Source organism: Erinaceus europaeus, chromosome 17, assembly GCF_950295315.1.
Source record: "Erinaceus europaeus chromosome 17, mEriEur2.1, whole genome shotgun sequence".
In the NCBI taxonomy this organism is placed as follows: domain Eukaryota; kingdom Metazoa; phylum Chordata; class Mammalia; order Eulipotyphla; family Erinaceidae; genus Erinaceus; species Erinaceus europaeus.
In genome coordinates this window covers 71,244,488-71,271,477 of record NC_080178.1, presented here as the reverse complement: position 1 = coordinate 71,271,477, position 26,990 = coordinate 71,244,488, and the positions used below count along the sequence as shown (strand labels likewise).

Below are 26,990 nucleotides of genomic sequence, written 5' to 3'. Positions count from 1 at the left end.
GAAGGAAGGAAAGAAAATAAAAAGAACAGAAAGAGAGAAGGGAGTGAAGGTAGGAAAAACAGGAAGGGGGTGGTAGTCCATGTGAATTGTGTTTGGATTTTGTTAACTGGCTTTTATTGAACATAGGCTCCTGTTATTATAAATAGCTTAGGTGCCATTCGAAAAAAAAATATTCTTGGGCAGCCTCTGGCTTTCCAAGGCAGAAACTGAAGAGGGGACTCTTGTCTTCTCCATTGGGGAACTGCCTTGATCCGTTAGGAACTACTCTGTTATTTGTTCAGATTTTTTTTTCTTTTTTGTGGAGAGGGATGAGCTAGACAAAATCATTTCTGTTGAGAGACTACAATTTTTATCTGTCGACACTGAGGCCCATTGGAGCAGGAGGCGGCTGTAGGGAAGCATCTGGTATTCAGTCCAGAGAAAATCTTTGCCCATGTCTTTCTTTGCTTGACCCTAGAAACCAACTTATGATGCCTGCCCTGTGCTGTTTAACCTTCCTTAGGGTAGAAACACAAATTCAAAACAAGCAGAAAATGGTCTCACAAAATCTAGAGCGCCGTAGACGAATGTCTTCTCCTAGCTTCATAATTCCCTTGATTCCCACAAAAACTTCCTCCACCTGTCCTAAAAAATGTCCTTTCAAAATAGAAGGTGGCCAAATCAATTTCTCTGCAGTCAACTGTCATAAAACCAGCTAAGCCAAGATGCCAGAAGATAACAGTAAGATCTATTTAAAGCTCCTTAGGCCTCTGGGAAAATACTCTTTTCTCACCCTGTGATTCACATTGTTTTTCTTAGCCAGTAACTTCCTTTAGCAAACTTTTGAAAGAATTTCAAGTGTTCCTTGGAAGTTTTATGTGTCACAATGTAATAAAATTTAAAGAAATTTTATTACATTTAGGAAATTGTAAGCCTAAAATAAAACAAACAATCTTAAAAATGAAGTAACTCTGAAAACAAAGTAGCAAAAGACACAGTAGACAGTAACTATAAAAGGTCTCTGATTTCTTAGCTGCTGTCACCTGAGCCTGGTGTTTTGAAGCCTGGTGTTAAAATCCTATCTTTGACAAGGTTTGTTGAGCTTTGATTTTTTTTTAAGTTGTGTTTTTTTTTTTTTAACATTTTAGAGAAAGCAGAAATTGAGAGGAAAGGGGGAGATAAGGAGAGAGAAAGAGAGACACCTGCAGCCCTGCTTCACCACTTGCAAAGCTTTCCCCCTGCAGGTGGGGACGCAAATTGTAATATGTGCGTTCAACTCAGTGAGCCACCACCCACCCCATGAGCTTTGATTTCTTTCTTTTTAAAAATATTTTATTTTATTTTTGAGAGAGACGCAGAGAGAGAGAAACACAGAAATACCAGAGCACTGTTCAGCTCTGGCTTTTGGTAGAGCGGGGGATTCAACCTGGGACTTTGGAGCCTCAGGCATGAGAGTCCGTTTGCATAACCATTATGCTATCTACCCTGCCCTGAGCTTTGATTTCTATGCAACTTTCAGAATGGGTCTAGTAGTCATGAAATTACTGTTTAACTAACCTCTGTGCCAAGGCCCTTTTGCTGTTGAAGGTGGCGGAGGGGGGATTCTTCCTCATCGGACAACTTGCTTGAGAGAATTATTTGTCAAAAGAGTTAGTTCAGCTTTTCACCCTGATTGGAATCTCTGCATATTCACTGCCTAGGCTGAAGTGCAGACAGCTGCCCTATCCCCACCCGCCATTTCACCTGCTATGGGTGCTCAAGCAGCATGCTTCATGGGAAGAAGAGTGTTCCTGGTGTGCAATCTGTGTTCCCCTGCTCAACTCCATCTGTCACCACTCAAGTTCAGACACTGGGATTACACACTCAGCTCTGTCAAAGTGAAAAGCAATTCCACCACGTTGGGAATGAATGAAGGTCTTTCTTAGAAGACACCCCCTAGGGAGTCGGGCGGTAGCGCAGCGGGTTAAGCGCAGGTGGCGCAAAGCACAAGGTCGGCATAAGGATCCCGGTTCGAGCCCCTGGCTCCCCACCTGCAGGGGAGTCGCTTCACAGGCGGTGAAGCAGGTCTGCAGATGTCTGTCTTTCTCTGCCCCTCTCTGTCTTCCCCTCCTCTCTCCATTTCTCTCTGTCCTATCCAACAATGACAACATCAATAACAATAATAACTACAACAACAATGAAAAACAACAAGGACAACAAAAGAGAAAATAAAGAAATAAAATATTTTTTAAGAAAAAGAAAGAAAACACCCCTCCCTATGCTTTAAAATCACAACTCAACTAGATTCAGAGTTAATAAATGCCTGTGTTTCTCAGTAAGAAAGAGACATTGTAAAAGGCGCTGTAGGAATCAGAAGGACAGTTATGAGCCTATGACAACGTTTCAGCTGTTAAGGAAGAAGACTACAAGGGGGTTGGGTGGTAGCGCAACAGGTTAAGCACAGGTGGCGCAAAGCGCAAGGATCTGCTTAAGGATCCGGGTTCTTTGAGCCCTAAGCTTCACACCTGCAGGGGAGTTGCTTCACAAGCGGTGGAGCATGTCTATCTTTCTCTGCCCCTCTCTGTCTTTCCCTCCTCTCTCCATTTCTCTGTCCTATCCAACAGCAATGGCATAAATAATAACTACAACAAGGGCAAAAAAAGGGAAGAAATTTTTTTTAAAAAGAATAGTATTTTTAACAAAAGAAAGAAAAGTACATACATACCTAAATATACAAAGAAATGAGAAACGTGGGTAAAAAAAAAAAGTTTTTTAAAAAAAGAGTGCAGGGGGAAAGTATCTTTAGTTGAAGGCAGATGTCAGAGATGGTGCAAATAGAAATGAAGCAACAGAAATGGCCCAGTGTTTGACACTTTGTAATTAGAAAAAAGCATTTCTGGGGTGTTGGGTGGGCAGTGGCACACTGGCTAAGTGCTCATAGCGAGCAAAGGACTCAGGTTCGAGCCCCTGCTCCCTCCACCTGCAGGGGGAAGCTTCACAAATGGTGAAGCAGAGCTGCAGGTGTCTCTCCCCTTCCTCTCAGTTCCCTCCATCCTGTAAAGTAGAGAAAAGAGAGAAGACGACCGGGAGCAGTGGATTGGTCCTGCAGGCACAGAGCCCTCGCCGTAATAAAAAATAATATAATAAAAAACATCTGTAACACTTGGTGATGCTGACTGCAGCTACAGCATAACCCACTCTCCCTAGAATCCGTTCAGTGGGAAATAAAAGCATTAGGTCATTGCCATCCATATTGGTGCTGACATACATTTTCTCTGGAGAGAGCAACTGTTTCAATATTTATAGTTATTTTTTTTTTTAATTCTCTTCACTGGTCGGAACTGTATTGATTTTTAAATAGGTTGAGTCACTAGTTAAAAAGGTTAAAGAAGCATCACCCGTTCGTGTCAGAAAGTTCCAAGACCTTCTGCTTTTACTACACTCCTGTTCTTAGCACAAACGCACTCTTTTCTTCTACTTCTCTTTCTTCTTTTTAATTGTGTGCCTCACAGCTCCTGGGTGACTGTTTCAGATAAAGAGTGACAGAGAAGACTAGATACAATACCCCAGTCTCTCCCAGAGCCTGGGTGTGCATTTGACAAAGCAGACGTCTTGCCAGCTCTCAGAAGGCATTTTTTATTTTTTAATCTACCTCGAGAAAAATACCTTTTTTTTTTTTACAGCTTGTGAATACAATGCAATGACGTATATAGCTCAGGAGGTATCTGAAAATTACATAATTAACACCAGTTTACTCCTTCAGGCCCTGCCTTTCTGAATTTGGCCAGCTAATGATGTGAAGAGATCTGTGAGAATTCACAATTCCAGTGGCAGTCCTTAGTTAACAGACAAAAGTGTGTGTGCGTGACATAATAAGAGCTCAGGACAGACGGAGCGAGCAGGCTTCAGTATAACCTCAGTGGTCCAATGGAATCCGGGGTATGAGAGGAATTCTGAGAGAAAGCACATAGAAACAGGAGCAATAACAGCAGCTCAAGACCAGTTAGCTCGTTATTGTTCTAGTTCATATGTTTCTGTGAAAAAGGGAAGAGTCATTGGAGAGGGAAGAAACCACACTCTGAGGACTATGAGGAAAGCATCATAGGAAAGTTGGGAGGAGCAGGGCTGTGGCGCATCTGGTTGAGCGCACAGGCTACAATGTGCAAGGACCCAGGTTCAAGCCCCTGGTCCCCACCTGTAGGGGGAAAGCTTTGCGAGTGGTGAAGCAGGGCTTCCGGTATCTCTCTGTCTCTATCTCCCCATACTCTCTCGATTTCTGGCTGTCTCTAGCCAATACATAGATAATTTTAAAAAATTAAATGAATAAAATTTTAAAAAAGGAAAAGTTGGTCAAAACTAGGGGTAGGAGTAAAGACAATGCAAGAGTGAACAAGGGAAAGAGATTGGCTCTTCCTTCTGATAGAGCAGACAGCTTTCTAGTCCCTTCTTTAACTGCTCAGGCTGAATGCATATTTCACTGGAGGAACATTAGGTTACTTGAGTATCTGCAGGAACATGAAGTAGTAATATTAGAGTAACATGAAGTAAGGTATTTACCTTGTGAATCTCTTCTGATATTTCCAAAGCATGTCTGGCACCTTCCTAATGGGCTATTCTCTAAGATGACCAACAGATATTTCTTATTAAAATGTATGTTTTGTGGGGCCGAGCAGTAGCACACCAGGTTAAGCACATATGGTATGAAGCTCAAGGACCTGCATAAGGACGCCAGTTCAAGCCCCTGGCTCTCCATCTGGGAGGGGTTCGATTCACAAGCAGTGAAACAGGTATGCAGGTGCCTCTCTTTCTCTTCCCCTCTCTGTCTCCTCTATTCTCTCAATTTCTCTCTGTCCTATCCAACAACAACAATAACAACAACAATGGCAACAAAATGGAAAAAGTGGCCTCCAGGAGCAGAGGATTCGTAGTGCAGGTACAAAGCCCCAGTAATAACCCTGGGGGGGGGGGGTATGCTTTGACTTTTAAAAGCCATATCAGACCTCAGCTATCTCTACCCATTGATTCTTCTTCTGCTTTCTTTTGTTTGTGTACACATTTTCCCATGTGATTCTCTCTGGCCCATGAAAGCACCGACCCTGCTTCCCCGTGTAGGAAGCATGTGTGTTCTGCCATCTCCTCAGTAAACACCCCACGCTCTGTGCTTGTTTCTCAGCCGCTGTTGCCTGGCAGGGATTTCCACATCAGGACACATAGCTGGATATTTAAACTTCAGGTTCAGTGTTGCTGTTTGTTTTTGTTTTTTTTTTTCCCCCTGACACATTTTACCTATCTTCATCTTGAAAGTAAGACATGATGGGTCCTACGAGGGCCGTGGGGTAATGAAAAAGCTTACTGCTTTAACCTAAACTGCTAGGCCATTTGGGGGGGGGGGGTCTTTTTTCCTTGATCTCAGAACTCAACTTGCAGAAGTTTGGGCTCCTGCAGCAAGAGCTATTACATTGGCTGTTAACCTTCTGCAGAGCCGTTATTGCAAAAGGCTGGGAATGCTTCAGGGAGCTGTCTGGGGTTGGTTTGATCGCTGCTGGTGTAAACATTCTTGCACTACATTTCTCGTCAATGCCCAGATAACCTGAGAGCCTCAAATTAAAAGAACACAACTGAGTTGAATAGACCCAACCAGTGTGCTTTAGAATACAGCCAACACCAGTGTTCAGAAACTGTGAAAATGTTAGTGCAAGAAAATTAGTCCTAGTGTGGGCTTAGCTGTGGAATTTGATTTAAAAAAAAAAAAAGCTCCATCTGAGCATGGAACATTTAAATAATGAAGCTACAAAGAGAAACACAGGAAACCAAAGGCAGCCATTACTCTCAGTAAGAAAAAAAGGAAAACTGGGAGTCGGGCGGTAGCGCAGCAGGTTAAGCGCAGGTGGCGCAAAGCGCAGGGATCGCCGTAAGGAGCAGCCCCGCTCCCCACCTGCAGGGGAGTCGCGTCACAGGCGGTGAAGCAGGTCTGCAGGTGTCTATCTTTCTCTCCCCCTCTCTGTCTTCCCCTCCTCTCTCCATTTCTCTCTGTCCTATCCAACAACAACAACATCAATAATAACTACAACAATAAAACAACAAGGGCAACGAAAGGGAATAAATAAATAAAAGAAAAAAAGAAAGCCAAGTATGCCTGAATGATAGCAGAGTTGGGCGTGGAATATTCTGCCTGATCTTTGTTTCAGAGCCGCTTCATAATCGGAGCCCTGTCTGATTATTCGGGCGAATGTCTTCGTGTTTGCTCAGCACAGAACAACAGTTGCAATATGTAAATAGGGCCCGCTCCCCTTCAGATGCCTTGGGATACGTAGACTAGATTAAGTTGGTTTAGTGCAAACAGGTCTGTATTACCAAGAATATGAATAATGTCAGTTTCCATAATTGCTAACATCTGGCTTTCCATAAATCTGTTAAACTGCATGGAAGCAGAATGAGATCTTTGTGTCAGGAGGAAAGCAGTCACGTGGAGCTCTGTAAGCTCTACGGTCTTGGACTCCATCGAGAAGTCCATTCATTCTGCAGGGGCAAGAGTGAATCCAGGCATCGCACCTTCCTCTGATGGTGCACACTGCCCGCCTGTTTCAACTTTGCAAAGCAAAAGAAGCCCGTGGTTAAAGAGCTGGCTGTAGCCGGTGACTGGTGGGCAACACACAGAGACTGTTTTAGAGAAGGCCTCAGATGGGTGACGGTGCCTCTGCGGCTAGTGTTTGCCAGTCCAGTGAAATGACACTTGCAGATCATCTCTGGAGTGGCCTGCTAGTTGATCTGTTGCCCCCTTCCCCTTAGACATTTGAAAGGAAATGGATGTAAGTAAGATGCCTTCCTCTTTCAGAGTGGTGATTCCTTAGCTCTACTGTACTTCATTTCTTGTTTGCTTTGTTTTCCTTTTCAGTTATTTATTTTTTAATTTTTATTTATAACAAGGGAACACTGACAGAAACCCTAGGATAAGAGGGGTACAGCGCCACACAGTTTCCACAACCAGAACTCCATATCCCATCCCCTCCCGATAGCTTTCCCATTGTTTAATCTAGTGTACTTTGAGCAAGACCCTAGTTCACCCCACGTGAGAACCAGCATTGTTCCCGCTGGGGATGGTCGTGGATTTGCCTCATTCTTATTGCACACCCCCAGAGACCTGATTTTGACAAATTGGTTTTTTTAAAAAATATTTTTATATTTATTTATTTTCCATTTTGTTGCCCTTGTTGTTTTTCATTGTTGTTGTAGTTATTATTGTTGCTGTTATTGATATCATCGTTGTTGGATAGGACAGAGAGAAATGGAGAGAAAAGGGGAAGACAGAGAGGGGGAGAGAAAGAGTCACCTACAGACCTGCTTCACTGCTTGTGAAGCGACTCCCCTGCAGGTGGGGAGCGGGGGGCTCGAATCAGGATCCTTATGGCGGTCCTTGCACTTTGTTCCGTGTGCGCTTAACCCGCTGCACTACCATAGCCCGACTCCCAACAAATTGGGTTTTATAATAGTAGTTTCATATAAATGTCCTGCCCCTCATCGAACATCCAATGTATTAATACGTTGTCCTCGACAATGAGGAGACAAAGGAAAAAGATCCAGTTCCTGCCCTCAACAGGCTTACAGTCTCGAGACATGAAAGGACAGCATAGGCCACGAAGCACTGAGAGTGTGAACACAGTGTTAGTCGTGTTGAGGAGTGAGTAATATTCGATTTTAGAGAATGCGCTGAAGTGAAGACATTACAGGAGGGGCAAGTCTTACCTTGAGCAATTATTCACGCTCTGCCAATTCCATGTAAAGAAAAAAAATAAAAGAGTAGAAAGAAGTTGGACGAAAGTAACTCCCAAAATAAGATAATAAAGAAATAAACAAACATGGAAGGAGGGGCCAAGTGGTGGTGCACCCGGTTGATCGCACATGTTACAATGCACAAGGCCGCAGGTTTGAGCCCCAGTTCCCACCTAAAGGTGCTGAAGCAGTGCTGCAGGTGTCTCTCTTTCCCTCTCCCTATCTCCCCCTTCAATCTCAATTTCTGGCTGTCTCTATCCAATAAATAAATAAAGATAGTAATAATTTTTTAAAAGCCTACATGGCAAGAAAAAAAATTCTAAAAGAAAGAAAGGAGAAAGAAAACATTTTCCAATGCACTAAAACCCAGCACGACCAGTTTTCAGATCACTCACTGCTTTCAGACTTAAGTCCAAAGGCAACATTGGCAGTGCTAGGAGGTACGAGGCCCTGATAGATCTTAGAGGCTGCTCTCTCTCACAGACACCGGAGAACCTTAAGAGATGGCAGGAAGAGGAGTGATGTGGGCAGGCTTTCTTCTTAGAACACCTTTCCTGAGCAAGCTCATTAGAACGGTGCTTTTCACCTGGTTGGGCCAAAGCTCTAGCTCTCACTTTGCACCAAGCCGATTAGGTTGCAGTCATCCTGGGCCTAGGCACCAGTAAAATATAAAGCTTTCCAGGTGTTTCTATTCTGCCCAGAATGAAAAGCCACTGGAGTAGAGAGAGATGGAACTGAAGTGAGAGAGGCCGCAATAATGGTCCTAGTGCTACGGATGAAAATCTGGATCTTTTGTACCAGATATCCCAGAGTGATGCTAGGGTTTCTAACATCTCAACAACCAAGCAGTGTATGTAAATATATGTTTTAAAAAAAGAAAATAAGGACTTCTTCTGAGTACATATGTGTTGGCATATCTGTGTATCAGTTTATGTTACCTGTGCCTGATAGACATCTAGCTATTTTAATTACCCTCAGAGAAAAGTGAATTGAGGATTGGGAACAGTGTCCAAGTACCGTCCCATTGTTACAGCTCCAGTGTTTTCAGCTCTAGGGTGCATCAGAGCCAAAGGACAGTCGGAAGCCAAGACCACGTAGAGGGGAGGGAGATACTTTATTTTACACTGGTGGAATCTAGTGGACTCCTGCGACCCAAGACTGTCCCCATGATTTGGAAAGCCACTTATATACCCTTCAAGCCGGGCACGGTGTGTGTTGATTGGTTACAGGGTGGTTTTGGGAAAGGTACGTTTTGATTGGTTACAGGGTGCACCAATCAGGTGTGCTCTGGTACAAGGGTAATGTGTGAGCAGATTAGTCACATTGTGAGTCATCAAAGTACATGTAAAACCAAGGAAGAGGTGGACTTGGTTACATTCTGTGTTAGGGCTGCCAAGGTGCAAGTGAATACAAAATGAACGATACACCTTGGCTGGCTACACTCCCTGAAAGAAAAAGATTACTGGTTACACTGCTAGTCCCCATGGTTTGCCGAAATGCGGGCAAGGTGGACCCGCCTGTCTGTCTATTGTGGAACATTTTATTTCACCATGGCTATGGTAGAGACGTGACATCTAGCTGCATTGCAGTGAGAGCTTTGGGATACGAATGACGACTGAGTGGTAGTTCCTGTTGAGTGGTGCGGAATGGAGGAGGTAGGTCTTGTTTGAAGCATCACCTCCATTTTCATTTTCAGAAGACTATAGGGAGGTGTGGAATTTAGGGGGTATAAATGAGGGCCCGAGAAGCTAAAATAATGGGATTTAAGATATACAGTATGAGCTGTGCCTAGTAAGCGCCCAGCTGTTGATACATGGAAACCATGGCTTCAGAGAGGGTACCTGACCCTTACAGGTCATGGCCTCTTTAGGCAGCCTGGGAGAGGTGACTCAGGGCTGGAGAGCTGCGCTCACAGAGAAGAGGTCCTGAGTCTGACTCTCGCCACTGCCTGTGCTGTACGGATGCCCTGGCCTGTCTCTGCTTAATCAAATCAGGAAAAGCAATCTTTAAAAGAAAAGCCAGTACTTGTGAGAAGCTCTGAAGAGAAGGATGAATACCAAATGACGGGTCGGGAGAACACAGAGTGAAACAGTCTGGTCGCAGGGTATCACAGCAGAGGACTCTGGGGAGGGAGGGGAAGGAGACAAAGTTGGGGCCCTGGTTGAAAAACTGTACGCATGTCCAGCGACTCCACTGTATAGCACTAACTCAGTGAGAAATAACGAGGGGGCTAGGCGGTAGTGCAGCGGGTTAAGCACACGTGGCACAAAGCCCAAGGACCGGCTGAAGGATCCCCAGCTCTCCACCTGCAGGGGGGGTAACTTCACAGGCAGTGAAGCAGGTCTGTAGGTGTCCATCTTTCTCTCCCCCTCTCTAGATTTCTCTCTGTCCTAACCGACAACAACAACAGCAATAATGATAACAATTTTTAAAAAGCAACAAAAAAGAAAAAATAGCCTCCAGGAGCAGTGGATTTATAATGCAGGCACCAAGCCCTGGCGATAATCCTGGATGAAAAAAAAATAGAAAATAAATTAAAATTGTGATACTTTTAGTTGGGAAACAAGAGTAGAGAAAGATGGTCAGGGAGATGAGAGGCTTGTCTGGTGAGAAGTGACGTATGGTCAGATGAGCTAAGGATGTCGTGGAAATGACCCCCCCCCAAAAAAAGTGAAAGTTAATGTCTCATTGTAGATTTCTTTGAGATTATATCCATTTCTCAAAGGAGGAATTGTTCATGAACCAGATGCTCTGAATGAGCTATAATAGCTTAGGCAGAATGAATTGTTATCTGCTAGAATTCTTGCTGCAATTATTCACACAAGCGATTGTTTATCAACTGTGGAAGGTTCTCTCACTAATGTCACCCAGGGGAGAGAGCCCAGGGTGCCACATCAGCATCTGTAGTGCCAGGAATTGACTCCGGAACCTCAGGATCCAAACCCTGCTCTCTGCCCACTAATTACTGTGTTGGTTAAATTTAAAATCAACTAATTTTTTTTATTGGGGGGATTAATGGTTTACAGTCAACAAAAACTAAAATATAATAGTTTGTGCATGTGTAACATTTCTCAGTTTTCCACATAACAATTCAAGCCCCTCCAGGTCCTCTGATACCATGTTCCAGGGCTTGAACCCTCCTCCCCCCACCCCAGAGTCCTTTATTTTGGTGCAATACACCAAACCCAGTTCAAGTTCTGCTTTGTGTTTTCTTATTTTTCAACTTTTTTAAAAAATTTATTATTGGTGACAATAATTATTGACAAGATTGTGGGATAACTCACACTGTTACAGAGAGTGGTACCTCTCCTAGTGTTACAGCTCCAAGGTGTTTCAGAGCCTAAGGATTAGTCTGAGGCCGAAATATCTCCCTGCATGGAGGGCAGGGAGATATTTTATTATGCCAGCAGAATCTAGTGACCTCCTGCCACCCTAAACTGTTCGCCTGATTTGGAAAGCCGCTTATATACCCTTCAAGCTGGGCACTGCATGTGTCTATTGGTTACAGGGTGGTTTTGGAAAAGGTACATTTTGATTGGTTACAAGGTGCACCAATTAGGTGTGCTCAAGTACAAAGGAAATGTGCCAATGGGTTGGTCACATTATGAATCATCAAGGCACACATATAAATGAAGGATGAGGGGGACTGGTTATATTTCATGCCCAATCTGGGCTGCCTAGGTTTGCCAAAATGCAGGTACAGCAGACCCGCCTGGCTGTCTATTGTGGAATTGGGGAACATTTTATTTCAATACAGTTCCCACCACCAGCGTGCCATATCCCATCCCATCCATTGGAAGCTTGTCGATTCTTTGTCCCTCTGGGAGTATGGACCAAAGATCTCTAAGGGACACAGAAGGTCAGAGGTTTGGCTTCTGTAACTGCTTCTCAAAATGGACTTAAGTTTTATGAGTGAGATCCACCAGCGCTCTCACATATGATGGTTCCAGGGTTTGAACCCGGAACCTTCAGCACGCACTCCTGGTATGCTGCACAGTATCTTTGTTTCACACTTCCGAACACAGAACACAGTCTTTCTTACATCGGCATGCTGCATGTGGTCTGTATGGAAGGATGGGCCATTTCTCTCTCAGGATTTGTTGTTTTGGTTTTTTTTTTCTTTTTTTTTTGCTTCTGGGGTTATTGCTGAGGCTCAGGGTCTCACCACGAATCCACTGCTCCTGGCAGCCATTTTCTCCATTTTGTTGCCCTTGTTTATTGTTGTTATTGTATGGAACAGAGAGAAATCAAGAGAGATGGGGAAGATAGAGAGAGGGAGAGAAAGGGAGACACCTACAGACCTGCTTCTGAAGGGACCTCCCTGCAGGTGGGGAGCCGGAGGCTCGAACTGGGATCCTTATGCTTGCCTTTGCTCTTTGCACCATGTACGCTTAACCCACTGTGCTACCGCGCGCCCCCATCTCACAGGATTTTTAAGTTACAGTATTTTTTAAATTATAGCAAACTACACACTTAAAATACCAAACACGTTCCTATGCTGACAGTTGGCCTTCGCTGCTGAGTTAGCAGAAGATAATGCAAAGAGCCCTGCTGTACCTGTCAGCAGCCCCAGACATGCACACTGCCTAGCAGGCCGTGCTGCTGACTGTGTGGGCACCTAACATCTCAATCGCAGATAAATAATTCCTGTGCTGAACTTGTATGACCTTTCAAAAACTTTGAAACAATCAGTGGCCGTAAAGTGGGTAAGACTGAGCTTTTTGGTGAAAATGTAATTTAAAATTGCTTTGTAATTTATCCTGTAATCCTTTTTTTTTTTCCTGCCTAGAGGGTTATCGCTGGGGCTTGGTGCCAGCATTATCAAGCCACTGCTCCATTTTATTGGATAGGACACAGAGAGATGGAGAGAGGAGGGGGAAGCAGAGAGGGGGAGAGAAAGACGCCTGCAGACCTGCTTCCCCACTTGTGAAGCGACTCCCCCGCAGGTGGGGAGCCAGGGACTCGAACCCCAGAGTCCTTATGCTTCGTACTATGTGTGCTTACCACAGCACACCACAACCCAGCCCCTTTTCTCCGTAATTACTATTTTCTTGTTTTAATCATTGATTTAATAACGATTGATGAAATCGTAGGATAAGAGGGGCACAATTCCACACAGCTCCCACCACCAGAGTCCCTTATCCCATCCCCTCCATTGGATGCTTTCCTCCTCTTTATCCCTCTGGGAGTCTGGAACCAGGATCATCATTCCATAGTTCTTAACCAGGGTCTCAGTGGTGGCTCACTGGGGAGATTAATCACATCACCATGCATGAGGACCTAGGTTGAGACATCCAGTACTTCTCTGGGGTGTGTGTGGGGTGGGGGATTCAAGACAGGTGGAGCCGTGCTAGAAGTGTCTTCTCTTCTCTTCTCTCTCTGAAAAGGCCACCAGGAATGCTCTTGTCATGTAGGTAATGAACCCCATGGAAAACAACAACAACAAAAATAATAACCCTTAATATAATGCCAGTGCACTTAAGCACATGTGACATGAAATTTAGCATGTAGAGCCGTCTAATGTCAGTGCACATACACACACGTATGTTTCTGTGTTTCCCCACCACTTCCATAAGGATTTCGTCTTACTGTCATTACTCATAATGCCAATGTTCAGAGACTCTCACGGGGAGCAGACTTTTGTCCAACAATTTTTAGAATCAGTGTCGTCATATAAAGATACAGCAGTAGATCCATGGAGGAGAAAGAGCTTAGAGATCATTAAAACCAAAATTAGGGCTGACGGAAGAGCACTGCTTTGTCATGGGCCTGCCCCACACGCTGGGAAGGAAACTCCAGGGCTGTGCTCTCTCTCACACTTTGTCTTTCCGCCTCTACCTAAACAGGGGAGGGAAAACAATCCAGTAGACTTTCCTTGTGTGATCCTGGAACTAGGGCCCGTGAATACAGGAACTGGGCAATTGCATTTAATTCAAAGGAAGATGGGGTAGGGGGAGGCAGTGTGCATAATGGTTCTGCAAAGAGACTCTCAACCCTGAGGTTCAAAGGCCTCAGGTTCAATCCCCTACACCACCATAAGCCTGAATTGATCAGTGCTCTGATAAAAGTTAATTAAATGTCTGAAAAAATAATACATAACTATGAGCGCCCAGGTGGTGGCACACGTGGTTGAGAGCACCTGTTGCCATGCAGGAGTTCAAGCCCCTAGTCCACCTGCAGGGGGAAAGCTTCATGAACAGGGCTGCAGGTGTCTCTCTGTCTTTCCCTCTCTACCTCCCCCTCCTCTTTCAACTTCTCTCTGGCTTTAGCCAACAATATTAAATAAAGTAAAAAAAGAATATTAAAAAAAAAGAAGGGGTAACAAAACATCTCAGCTAGGAGTGTGACCGTCTGGTGCCCGGGTTCAAGCACAGCACCCTCAGCTCTGGGGCAAACTCTGGGTTTTTAGTTTCTCCCCTTCTCTTGGTCTGAAAAAGTTGACCCAGAGCACCAAAGCCTTGGAGAAGATGAAAAAGATAATATGTAAATAAATAAGGGGGATAGCTCTCTAAAGAGGGTTATTTAGTGTGAGGCAATGGAAGCCCACTCAGGAACAGACTCAGAGCAGGGCTGGACAGCTGTGTTTGATGTGTGAAAGCCATTCAGGGATTAGTGTCAGTGATGTGTGTCCCCCCCCCCCCCACTGGGCTTTTCTTGCAAACAGCAAAGTGCATGTGTACACCGTGAAGGGCCCTACCGCACCATTTCCTGTCCGTCTAGGAGGCCTGGGGGCATCGTGGAGGGCAAATATGCCGCCATGGTGGCAGTTGAGGTTAGGGGTTTTGCCTGATCAATGCCTTATTTCCTCTTCCCTCAGCCCCTAACCGCCCACCTGGTCCTGCTTGGTCTCTGGTCTCTGGATGGTAAAGCTTCTGCTAATACCTGGCAGCCAATTATTCTCACTTTAGCATCTGGAAACTGCAGGTTTGAGTTTTATACCTGTCACTCATTAGCTTGGTGGTCATACTGCTTAACTTCTAGAAGCCCCAGCTCCATCGTTTACAAAATATAAAAAAGGGGTCTGGGCAGCGGTGCATCTGGTAAGCGGACACATTAGAGTGCACGGGACCCCAGCCCCCACCTGCAGGGGGAAAAGCGTCACGAGTGGTGGGTGAATCGGTGGTCAATTCCGCTCTGTCTCTATCCAATACTAAATAAACAATTTGTAAGATATACATATATGAGCAGGTCCTCCTTCCTGCTTAAAATCTAAAGGAATGTCTTGGCCAGTGCCTGGTACAAGGCAGAGGCTTCATGTTAGTTATCGCTGCCTTGGATGCCTTTGTGTTGCAGACATTGATGAATGTGCCTTGAGAACTCACACCTGCGGGAGTGACTCTGCCTGCGTCAACCTCGCGGGGGGCTTTGACTGCCTCTGCGCCTCTGGGTCCTCGTGCTCCGGTGACTGCCCCCACGAGGGCGGACTGAGGCGCAACGGACAGGTGTGGACTCTGAACGATGACAGGTGTTCCCTCTGCTCCTGCAAGGTGAGTGTCGGGTGGGGTGTAACTAAGGCTTCCTTTTCTCCTGCCCTCTCCTCAGTTACTCCCTCCTTTATCAGTTGTATTTTTGTTTATTTATTACTGGTGACAGAGAGAGAGAGACAGAGAGACACCTGCAGCCCTGCTTCACCACTTGTGAAGCTTTTTCCCCTACTTTGTTCCAAGTTGCTGACTGAAGGGTCTCCGTGTTTGCTTTTCCTGTTCTAATCCTCACTGCAGCTACTGTGGATGCTGACTGGTGGACAACCCTGCCTTGCCCTGGTTGTGCACTCGGTGTAAAGTGAGGTCTGGGGGTTAAGCAGAGACAGAGAGGAGAGACAGAGACAGCTGAGCAGAGGAGAGAGCCGGGCAGAGAAGCCAGTATCAGTCCTCCCGCCCAGAGCCTGCAGCATAGTCAGGGCCAGCTAAGGGAGGGTTTAATGCGCCCTGAGTCCACACTTCCTCAGGCTTGCTGACTAGAAGTGCCCTTTGCCTGGCCCGACCCCCTGCAGAAACTGACTGGCTTTTAGGATGGAATAGCCAGGCTCCCGGCACTGCAGCCAGGGGTCAGACCCGGGTGGGTTTCCTTCAGCTCTGAAGAAAGGGGGCGGCCTGGGAGTCCACAGTTCTCAGGACGGGGCTGCTGCTCTTTCCATCCAGCTGTTTGTGAGTCTGGCGCTTATGAGAATGGATTCGGCCACTGCCCTGCTCAGGAATTCAGTCACTGTCCTGTTTTGCAAAATGGGCCTATTAAAGTGTTTGATTTTTCTTTCGTTCTTCTATCGCTGGTTTTGCCTATTTGTTTTCTTTTAATATAGTTTGCCATATAGCTCTTCTGTTTTTATATCTCTGTGATGGAATTGTTTAATCTTGGATTTTATAGGCATGGGCACCATGGGGAAAAAAAAATCACTTGCTTTAGTAAGTCGTTTGGTGAACTGAGTCTCCAGATACATTCCCAGGTATTTTTTGAGACTGATGAACTGGACCTTAGTGGGTCGTCCAGCTTCATGCACCTAGCCTTTACGACACACATACAGCAGGCCTACCTGTAGGGGTAGAGCTATTCAGCAAAGCTATTAGCAACAACTTAAGTCATTACCTGACAATGTCCAGCTTTCCTTCAATACATAAACCCAATGTCACATGTCTAAACTGAGGCATTGCTTAATAACTGAGACCAGTGTAATAGCATAACTTTGAAAGATGGATCTACTGACTTTTCTAAGTTTTAGGGTAAGTAATGTGAATTAAATATCAGAAGTTACGAGTGTGGTTTCCTGAGAAGCCAAATTTCCAAATTTGCTTTTTCACCTTTGTTCCATTTAAGCTCACACTATAGCAGGGGACTTACCAATCATTAAAAAATTCCCAGAGCGGGGGCCGGGTGCTGGCACGCCGGGTTAAACACACATAGTACTAAGGACAAGGACCTGCACAAGGATCCATCCCGGTTTGAGCCTCCGGCTCCCCACCTGCAGGGGGGTCACTTCACAAGCGGTGAAGCAGGTCTGCAGGTGCCTCTGTTTCTCTTTCCCCTCCCTTCTCAGTTTCTTTCTGTCTTATCCAACAGCAATGGAAAAATGGCCTCCAGGAGCAGTGGATTCATAATGCAGGCAGAGAACCCCAGCAATAACCCTGGAGGCAAAAAAAAAAAAAAAAAAAAGGATTCCAGAGCTTCACTAATTCATCCAAGAAGCTTGATTTAGCCTGTGTTGATGGCTAAATTATCTCCCAAGTTTTATGAGAATTTGAGATTACCATTGGGGATGAGCAATTTCTCGTAATCATAATTTGTTAACGTAGGGCTAGGCAGATCTATATAGATGTGTGGATAGATATGTTTGTTTTATTTTCCAATTATATTTGTTAATATAACATAGCTCCCAAGACATTGCGGGGACCCTAGTTTTATGAGCCTAAATAAAATTCTGTAGGTCATCCTTAAAACAATCAAACAAACAAAATGTATTTATGCCTGCTCCATGCTCGTTTCTGGTAAAAAAGTCCATTTCTCGACACAAAATCGTCCACTATTTATTTTATTTTATCAGCATCAGGGTTATTGCTGGGGCTTGGCGCCAGTACTATGAATCCACTGCTTCCAGTGGCCAATTTTCTTTCTTTCTTTTTTTCCTTTCCTTTTTAAAATTAGGGCAGATAGAAGTTGAGAGGGAGAGGGAGAGACAAAGAGAGACACCTGCAGATTTGCTTCACATCTCCTGAAGCTTCCCCCACAGCTAGGGAGGAGGGGCTTGAACCTGGTACCTTGTGTGCCACATCCTGGCCCCAACAGTTCAGTGTTTAAACATCCAAGTGTACTACGATGAGATATAATCAAACTTTGTATCCTTGCTGTTTCAAATTCAAATAAGACCACATAATGAAATGGCAGAATCGCATAAGCCAACACCATGTCTAGGCTTCCCGTAGAGAACATTAAAGTTACTTTAAACAACCACCTTCTCTCTTGAGGGTCAGTTACCATGTGCTTAACCGGAACTTCTATTACTTTAGCATTACAGTTTTTCTTTTCTCCTAATATTTTTTTTCTAATGAGAGAGAGACAGAGGCCAGAACTCAACTCTTGCTTGCAGTGCTACTGGGGATTGAACTTGGACTTCAGAGCCTCAGGCCTGAGAGTCCTTTGCACCACCACGGTGCTGGCTACCCACCTCTAGTTTTTCCAGAGTGAAAAGGGTTCAGGTGCCACTGACAGCAGAAAAAGCCAGAGTCTGCAGAGCTTGTCCGAACTTGATGAACGTCAGCTATCCCCCAACACACACACCTTACATCGCTGCTATCAGTAACCAGAAAATCAAACGGGAGGAAGAGAAACTATGGAGGCTAGATATCATTCCTGGTCCTCAAACTTTGTTTTATTTCTCATTAAAAAGAAGAACGACTGTAGCATTCATCCTGAAACAAGCTGTAATTTCTGAAGTCCTAAGCGAGACTGAGTCAGAAGTTCTCTGTGAGTTATAGAGCTAGCTAGGATAATGGCTACTACAGATAACCAATATCTTACCCTGCTATACGTTCAGGACGGAATCACTGTAGCCACACAGACAGGAGTGGGAAGATTGGAGTGAAGAGATTGTCTGGTAGGGCAGCTATTTAACCTGCCCCCATATATATGCTCTGTGCAGACACTGAGGAAGGCAACACGTTCCAGAATCCTAACAGATGTCCACATCTTGCACAGGCAAGGAAGGAGTAAGCTAGACTTCAAGGGGTTGCCAGTTAGTTCAGCCTGGTGCCTGGTCATCGTGAAGAACGAATCAGCCTGTTCCCTCTGACCGTAGTAGCAGCTACCTTTGTGAATTGGACAGTCTACTCGTACAAGTGCTTTGCTCTCAGCATCAAGAGAGAATCTCGTTGGGTTGGGCATGTGTCTTTGCTGTGTCTGTCGCAGGCTTGGACCTCAGTGCCACTGATAGGGAAGCCTCAGCTGCCATGGTGTCTTCCTATCTGAATGAAAAAATAATCCCCAGTTTTGTGGACACACACACACATTTTTCTTTCAAAACCTGAAGCTGTAGCATTTAAAATGCTTGTTTTACAGAGTTATGCATGCAAGAGGAGAAGAGGTTGAAGAGCTTTCTTTCCCACAGAGACAGGATCACACTGGCCGGTCTTCTTGTTCCGCCCACAGTGTCAGAGTCTTCAATTTGATCTCCATAACCCTCTACGGCTTTGGTTTCCAAGTCTGTCCTGTCACTGCAGGAAGTTGAGGGTTACCCCAGTGGGCTGTGCTACTTTGTTTCTCCCTCAGTAATTGTCAAAAGTGCCTGTGCGCCAGACTAACTTGGGACTAACCGGACTTTTGCGCATGGGCTCTGCTCCTAGTTGAGTTGGCACACAGGAAACTGCAATCTGCCCTAGTTCTCTCACAGCTTCTCATGCTGCTGGTTACAGGACTACAATTTGCGAAGCACAGCTCCCTGGGTCCTGGATCATCTCAGTTTGACGCCCAATTTCTGTTACCAGCCTCTTATGTGGGAAGTCATTTCTCCTCTCTGAGTCAGTTGAAGGGATTCACCTGCCAATGCCCATGTTCAGTGGAGAAGCAACTACAGAAGCCAGACCTTCCGCCCTCTACACCCCATAAACAGTTTTGGTCCATACTCCCAGAACGATAAAGAATAGGGAACCTTGCAATGAAGGGGTTGGGATATGAAACTCTGGTGATAGAAATTATATGGAATTGTACCCCTTTTATCCTACAATCTTGTTAACCATTATTAAATCACCAATTAAAAAATAAAACAGGCAGGGGTAGATAGCATATGGTTATGCAAACAGACTCCTACGCCTGAGGCTCTTAAATCCCAGGTTCAATCCCCTGCACCACCATAAATCAGAGCTGAGCAGTGCTCTGGTAAAAAAATAAAATAAAATAAGATAGTAAAACATATACCAAATAAAATAAAATAAAACAAAACAAAACATAGCAGGTCTATTGGGGGCATAAACTTAAAAAAAATTTTTTTTCTCTGCCCTAGATGTTAGAGAGGGCTAACAGACTATTTTGTAAGTTAAATTCTACAAGTAGGGGCTGGGTGGTGGTGCACCTGGTTAAGTGCATGCATTCTGACGTGCACAAGGACCCAGATACAAGCCCCCGGTCCCCACCTTCAGGGGGAAAGCTTCATGAGTGGTGAAGCAGGGCTGCAGGTGTCTCTCTGTCTCCCCTTCTTCTTAATTTCCCTTTGCTTTATCAAATGAAATAAGGTTTTAATTTAAAAAATTATAAAAATGACTAATATTTTAATTTCAAAAATGATTATCCTAGCCCAATACCTTTATATGAGGTGGTCCAGGTTACTGCTTCTAATTCTATACTTCATATCAGGGATCAGAAATCTCTCAGGAGCCAGAGAAGCTCTTCAGATTACAGGGCCCGTCCTGCAGACACAGTGCTAACACTGCAGTGTTTAGTCAGCCACACACAATATGTGCATGCCCTGGGAAAAGGTTGCTTCGGTAAGACTTTACGCACAGGAATAAAATGGCTGTGGGCATAAGTTGATGTTATTTTTTACATAGGTAGGCAGTAATCTCACCTGTTTTCCTGATTTAAAAGTCTCAAAACCTCTCCCGAGAGAAAAACAATATTATGCAATCTAGAGTCAATGTATATTGTGTTGACTGTTGTGAAACAAATGTATAATGTACAGCATAAAACCTGTCATTTCCCATTACCTAATAAAAACCAGTTCATTTTTCTTTTATATGCTAGGAAAGTGTGCATCTTTGCTTTTTAAAATTCAGAAGCAGTACAAGCTATTGTATTTACTGTAATTCCCCAATAAAGAAATTTTAAAAAAAGGAAAGAAAGAAAAAAATATTACCAATAAAAAAAAATCAGAGCCAATTTAAATATCCATACATGCTAAGAATATATAGATAAATCTGCATTATAAAATGACAGAAAACATTTAGCTTCCGTGGAGAAACACATCTTTTGTATTATTATCTTTATTTATTAACTGGAGAGAGACAGAGAGAGGCCTGCAGCCCTGCTTCACACTTGTGAAGCTTTCTCCCTACAGGTGGGGACCAGAGGTTCGACCCAAGGTCCTTGCACTTTAGAACATGTGCGCTCAACCTAGTGTCCCACCCCCAGCTCCCAAACATATCTTTCAAGTGTGGACTGTTCTAAAGACCTATACTGGGATAAAGGTCAGACTCTAGGAATAACTGTGAGGTCTATAACAAGAAGGCTTCCTCCCCATGAATGAGTGCCCATGCTCTAGGCCAGTTTGAATTCCTGTATGGTTGTGTTCTATAGGCTGGGGGTTTATAATGGTATTCTCGTTGAATTAATGGAGTCACTTGTGACATTTCCATTATTAAAAAATATTTTCTTGATAGTTACCCTATAATTCAAAAGCCAAAGTGAACAGGGCCATTGTTCTGAAATGTGTTAGAAACTAAGAGGAATCTATTTGACATTGTCACATAATTTATGAGATGTGAAATGGCTTTTATCTTGCACTAACCCTGGAGACTCTCCACTTACTCATTTTTTTTTTAATCAGCACATGGGGAGAAACCTGACATTCAGTGGGCTTCACTGCCTGGTGGGCAGTCACCTCTTCTAAAAGATCCCAATGACCCGTGCTGTTCAAGGACGGAACCCTGTGGGTTCCCTGGCCTGTCCCTTCTCTACCTGGGAAGGGGACACTGTCCTGAGCTGACCCAAGTTATTGCAGCCACAATTCTCATGAACGTTCTTAGCTTCTGCTGGTTAAAATGAATTTCTAGAAAGTCATGTTTAACAATGGCTACATGACCAAAATGGCTACATGACCAGCAAGTTTTTGATGCATAGACGCCAGTTCTGAGTATATATTCCTTCAATCTAAGTACTTAGGGTTTCAAATTGGTAGCCTGATTGAATTTTAACATCATTTTAAAAAAGGATAAAAAAAAGAACCAGGGATTCAGAGACTCGGGCATGAGAGTATTTTTACATAACCATTATGCTGTCTCTCCAGCTCACACATAGACCTTACTTCTTCCATCTAGGCCTTGGTTCACTTTGACTTCTGTATAGAAAACATATAGAAAGAACACAAATTACATTTGAAAATATATATTTAAAAATTTAAAAATATAAAAGTAAACCATGGTATAAAACTATAAAGCCGGGGGCCAGGCGGCAACGCAGCGGGTTAAGCGCAGGTGGTATGAGGCACAAAGAGTGGCTTAAGGATCACAGTTCGAGCCCCCAGCTCCCTACCTGCAGGGGAGGGAGGTTGCTTCACAGGCGGTGAAGCAGGTCTGCAGGTGTCTATCTTTCTCTCCCCCTCTCTGTCTTCCCCTCCTCTCTACATCCTATCAAGCAACGGCAGCAATAAGAACAATAATAATGACTACGACAACGATAAATAACAAGGACAACAAAAAGGGAAGAAATAGCCTCCAGGAGCAGTGGATTCACAGTTCAGGCACTGAGCCCCAGTAATAACCCTGGTTATTACTGGGCAAAAAAAATAACAAGAACCTAAACCATAAACCAAAGGTGTGGTTTTGAAAGTTCCTAAATCTGTACTTTTCTTCATCCAGACTGATTCTGATTCAGGGAACCTGCTTGACTTCTGGAGTCTTGCTCTGAGAATACACACACACACACACACACACACACACACACACACACCTGTTTCAGTCTGTGTATCCAAGATTTAAGAATAGGAGCTTGCTGATCATTTCTAGAAACTGAACATATGGACAAGACTTGAAGAAAAAGCTTTTTTTTTTTCCAAACTGCATGTGTACCCAGGATGCCTCCTTTTCATAAAAACGTGAAGTATTCACGACTTCCACTTTAGCTGGCGATACACCCCACCCCACTCAACACTGTTACCAGCAGAGTACACGGTGACCCTGAGGGCAGGTGCATCAACTGTGTAGATGTCACTAAGCGATAGAGCTGCACAGAAGGTGGGTGACAGAAACTGCATTTAGAAAACATGCTGACAGGCAAGAAATGACATGGGGTGGGGGGAGGGGGGACTGGGCCGTGCGCACGGGTCACACGCACATAGCAGAAAGCGCAAGGACCTGCGTGAGGATGCCTGATCGAGCTCAGGCTCCCTACCTTTGGGGTGGGGTGGGGGGGGGAGGTCACTTCACAGGCGGTGAAGCAGGTCTGCAGGTGTCTGTCATTCTCTCCCCCTCTGTCTTCCCCTCCTCTCTCCATTTCTCTCTGTCCTAGCCAACAACAGCAGCAGCAGCAACCACCATGGAAAAAAGATGGCCTCCAGGATTCAGTGGAGCCGTGCATGTTAACAGGCTCAGCATGACAGACGAGCTGAGCGGAGTGTTTGTTGTATTATGGTTGATGATTATAACTGTCCCAAGCTGGTGAAGGAAAAGGTCTCTGCAGATGCATTCAATCCAGAGATGAGTCCAGGGATAGGAAAACTGTCTCTCTTGAGAGTGGAAGAGGTCAAATAGGAAGAAATACCAGAAATTTTCTGGCTAGCAATTTTTGTTTTTAATTAGGTGATAGAATGTTATCAAGATGTTAGTACAACATAAATTGGTCTGCAGATTTAGTACATAGCCCGTCACAATCTCAGGTTGCTGTTTCTGCCTCTAGTGTTACTGCTGGGGCTCAGTGCCTGCACTGCGAATCCACTGCTCCTGGAGGCCACAGTTTCCATTTTATTGGATAGGACAGATAGAAACTGAGAAAGGAGGGGGAGACAGAGAGGGAGAGAGACACCTACAAACCTGCTTCACCACTTGTGGAGTGACCCCCCCCTTCAGGTGAGGATCTGGGGGCTTGAACTGAGACCCTTACCAAGTCCTTGCAAATTCATACTATGTGCTCTTAACCGGTGTACCACCGCGCAGCCCCGACAAGCTAATTTTAAAGTCCATATAGAAATAATTGTAATAGCAAATAGCAAATGGATCCTTAAAAAGATAAAAATTGAAAGAGTAGCATTTCCTGACTCCAAAACTGACCACAAAATTACAGAATTTAAGACTGTGCTATCCTGCTTTAAGGACAAAGAAGACTGGTGGATTAGAATTAAAGTTTTAGACATAAGCATGGAACTCTTGATTTTTGACAAAGATTTAAAACAATTCAGTGGGAGAAAGGTCAGTATTTTAAATATATAATGCAAAACATCTTTATAGATAAATGCCAGGGAATGAAGGTAGATAGTGATCTCACATCATAAAACAAAAATTAACTTAAAGGGGGCTGGGCGGTGGCACACCTGGTTATATGCACATAGTACAAAGTGCAGGGACCTGCGCAAGGACCTGTCCAGGTTTGAGCCCCAGCTCCCCACCGGCAGGCAGACTGCTTCACAAATGGTGAAGCAGGTCTACAAGTCTCCCTCCCTCTCCCTCTCTCTCTCCCTCTCCCTGTCTCTGTCTCCCCCTCCTCTCTCAATTTCTCTGTCCTTTCTAGTAAAATGGAGAATATGGCTGCCAGGAGCAGTGGATTCATAGTGCCAGCACCTGGCCCCTGCGATAACCCTGGAAGCAAATAATAATGATAATAATAATAAAATAACATTAGATCGAGTGTAGCTCAGAAGCTGATACAGCAGCAGAGCTGGGGACTTGCACTGAGGCTGCACACAGACTCGCTGGCCCTCCATGTGCCAGAGTGCTGCTCTGAACTCCTCCCTTTTTTTCCTCTCTGTCATGACATAAAGTCAACGTGTGCCAAATGGTATGGAGCAAAGTCACGCATGTACGAAGTGAGCTTCTATTTAACAAGCACATGTAAGCACTTTGTTTTGCAAGAACAGGTTTTACTAAGGTGACCCTTTATTGTTTTCCCTCCACTGGGACTATTAATATATTCTTTCATTTTTTAAATCACACTTATATTTTTTAATTTTATTTATTTTTTATTTACCTCTAGAGTCACCAAAGGTCTGTGGTTGGTTGCCCAAATTATAAACAGGGGTCAGCTGATACAAATGAAAATTTCAGGGCTTCTGAATTTGTGTTTTTTTTTCTTTTTTAATTAGAGAAGCACAGCTGTACAGATGAGTGTCTTCCATACTGATGAGATCTTTGATTCCTGCTATTGTGCAGAGAGGACTCAGGCCAGCTCAGGGTGTTTGAGTGTGTGACCCCATGGCTGTTTAGTTTTATAAACATTCAGCAGAACAGCTATGACTACACATGGAAACCAAGGATTTAACCCGGAATTTGAGTTTCCTCATCTTCTGAGGTTAGAAGTTACTCTAAGCACAAATCTGTGAGACGTGTCCCAGCATACTTAATCTCTAGGAACTGTTGGCTTTTATTTTTATTTTTTTATTATCTTTATTGGATAGAGACAGCCAGAAATTGTAAGGAAAGGGGATGTAGAAAGGGAGAGAAGGTCTAGGTGGTAGCGCAGCGGGTTAAGCGCACATGGTGCATGGCGCAAAGCGCAAGGACCAACATAAAGATCCCATTTCAAGCCCCTGGCTCCCCATCTGCAGAGGGTTCGCTTCACAAGGGTGTAGCAGGACTGCAGGTATCTATCCTTCTCTCTCCCATCTTTCCCTCCTCTCCCGATTTCTCTCTGTCCTATCCAACGACAGCAACAACAATAAAAACAACAATGAACAAGGGCAACAAAAAGGGGGGAAATGGCATCAAGGAGCAGTGGATTTATAGTGCAGGCACCAAACCCCAGCAATAACCCTGGAGGTGAGAAAAGAAAAGAAAGGGAGAGAGACAGAAAGAGAGAGACCCCTGCAGCCCTGCTTCACTTGTGAAGCTTTCCCCCTGCTCAAACCTGGGTCCTCGTGCACTGTAACAAGTGCGTTCAACCAGGTGTGCCACCACCCAGACCCTGGGCACTAGATTTTAAATCTCTGTCATAAATTACTTTAAAAGGGGCCTGGTAGTAGCGCACCTGGTTGAGCGCACACATTACAGTGCACAAGGACCCGGGTTCAAGCCTGGGTTTGGCCCCCACCTGCAGGGGAAAAGCTTCACAAGTGGTGAAGCAGTGTTGCAGGTGTCTCTCTGTCTCCCTATCACCCCCTTCCTTCTTGATTTCTGGCTGTCTATTTAATAAAGACAATTTAAAAAGAAACTTCCTTTAAAAAGAAAAAAACGTAAAAGAGGGCCTGGCTCATGATATTGGAAAAGACTGTACCAAGTACCAAGTACCAACAACTGTACTATAAGCCATTGACACCCCAGTAAAGGGGGAGGACGGGGGAATAAAGCCCAGCTTACAGACTGTCTTGTAGAATAAAATGTGTTTTGGAACTAGAAGGTCTGGTGCTGCTGCTTGAGGGAATCACCATCCGTAGGACACTCAGCATGCCCCTTAGCCCCTTGGGACTATGCTGAGTTTCTGTGAACATGATGGTAAGACAACCATCCATCCCCCATAACAGGATGTGAGCTCACACTGGACGAAGTGCTTGAGTGTGCCGGTGACTGTCATTATGGCTGGGGAAAGAGCAGGAATATGAGTGTCCACTTTGATGAGTGGTTGGTCAGACACACATTCATAGCCACTTAGTCTTGTTAGAATTGCTATTTAGGGGAGTCGGGTGGTAGCACAGCAGGTTAAGCGCACGTGGCACAAAGTGCAAGGACTGGAGTGCAAGGATCCCGGTTCAAGCCCCCTGCTCCCCACCTGCAGGGGTCTGTCTTTCTCTCCCCCTCTGTCCTCCCCTTCTCTCTTCATTTCTCTCTGTCCTATCCAACAATGACAACATCAATAACTACAGTGAAAAGACAATAAGGTAACAAAAGGGAATAAATAAATAAATATTTTTAAAATATGGGGGGCATGTGGTTAGGGTTAGGGTTGAGTGCACGTTAGAATGTGCAAGGACCACTGTTCGAGCCTCCGGTCCCCACCTGCAGGGGGAAAGCTTTGCAAGTGGTGAAGCAGGGCTGCAGGTGTCTCTCTGTCTCTACCCTTCTCTACCACCCCCTTCTCTCTTGATTTCTGACCGTCTCTATCCAGTAAACAAATAAAGAGGATAAAATATCTTTTTTTAAAAAAAAAAGAAATATGGATGGAGTTGAAAGTAATCATGTTAAGTGAGGTAAGTCAGAAAGACACAGACGAGTATGGGACAATCCCACTCATAAACAGAACAGACAGGGAGATGCAAAGCAGAAACTGAGTTTGGAGTATGGCACCAAAGTAAAAACAACTCTGGGTGGATGGTGAGGGCAGATTTTCATCTCCAATATGGGGGGGGGGGTAAGAACATAGACCTTTGGTGGCAGGAATGGTGTCAAATACACTCCTATTAAAAATATTTAGGGGTCAGGCGG

At 44.5% G+C, this 26,990-nt stretch overlaps 1 protein-coding gene and 1 long non-coding RNA gene across 4 annotated transcripts in view; both read left to right on the top strand.

Moving 5' to 3' along the window:
- The window catches only part of LOC132533899 (uncharacterized), a 34,223-nt gene extending 32,043 nt beyond the window's left edge, over positions 1-2,180 (top strand). The window contains exon 2 of the long non-coding RNA XR_009545654.1: positions 1,953-2,180. This is a non-coding gene — a long non-coding RNA (uncharacterized LOC132533899). The remainder of the gene's footprint in view (positions 1-1,952) is intronic.
- The window catches only part of NELL1 (neural EGFL like 1), a 572,342-nt gene that overhangs the window by 539,790 nt on the left and 5,562 nt on the right, over positions 1-26,990 (top strand). For all 3 annotated transcript variants that reach the window (XM_060177021.1, XM_060177020.1, XM_060177019.1), the window contains one exon: positions 15,022-15,215. In XM_060177021.1, the coding sequence (XP_060033004.1) occupies positions 15,022-15,215 (194 nt within the window). The remainder of the gene's footprint in view (positions 1-15,021; positions 15,216-26,990) is intronic.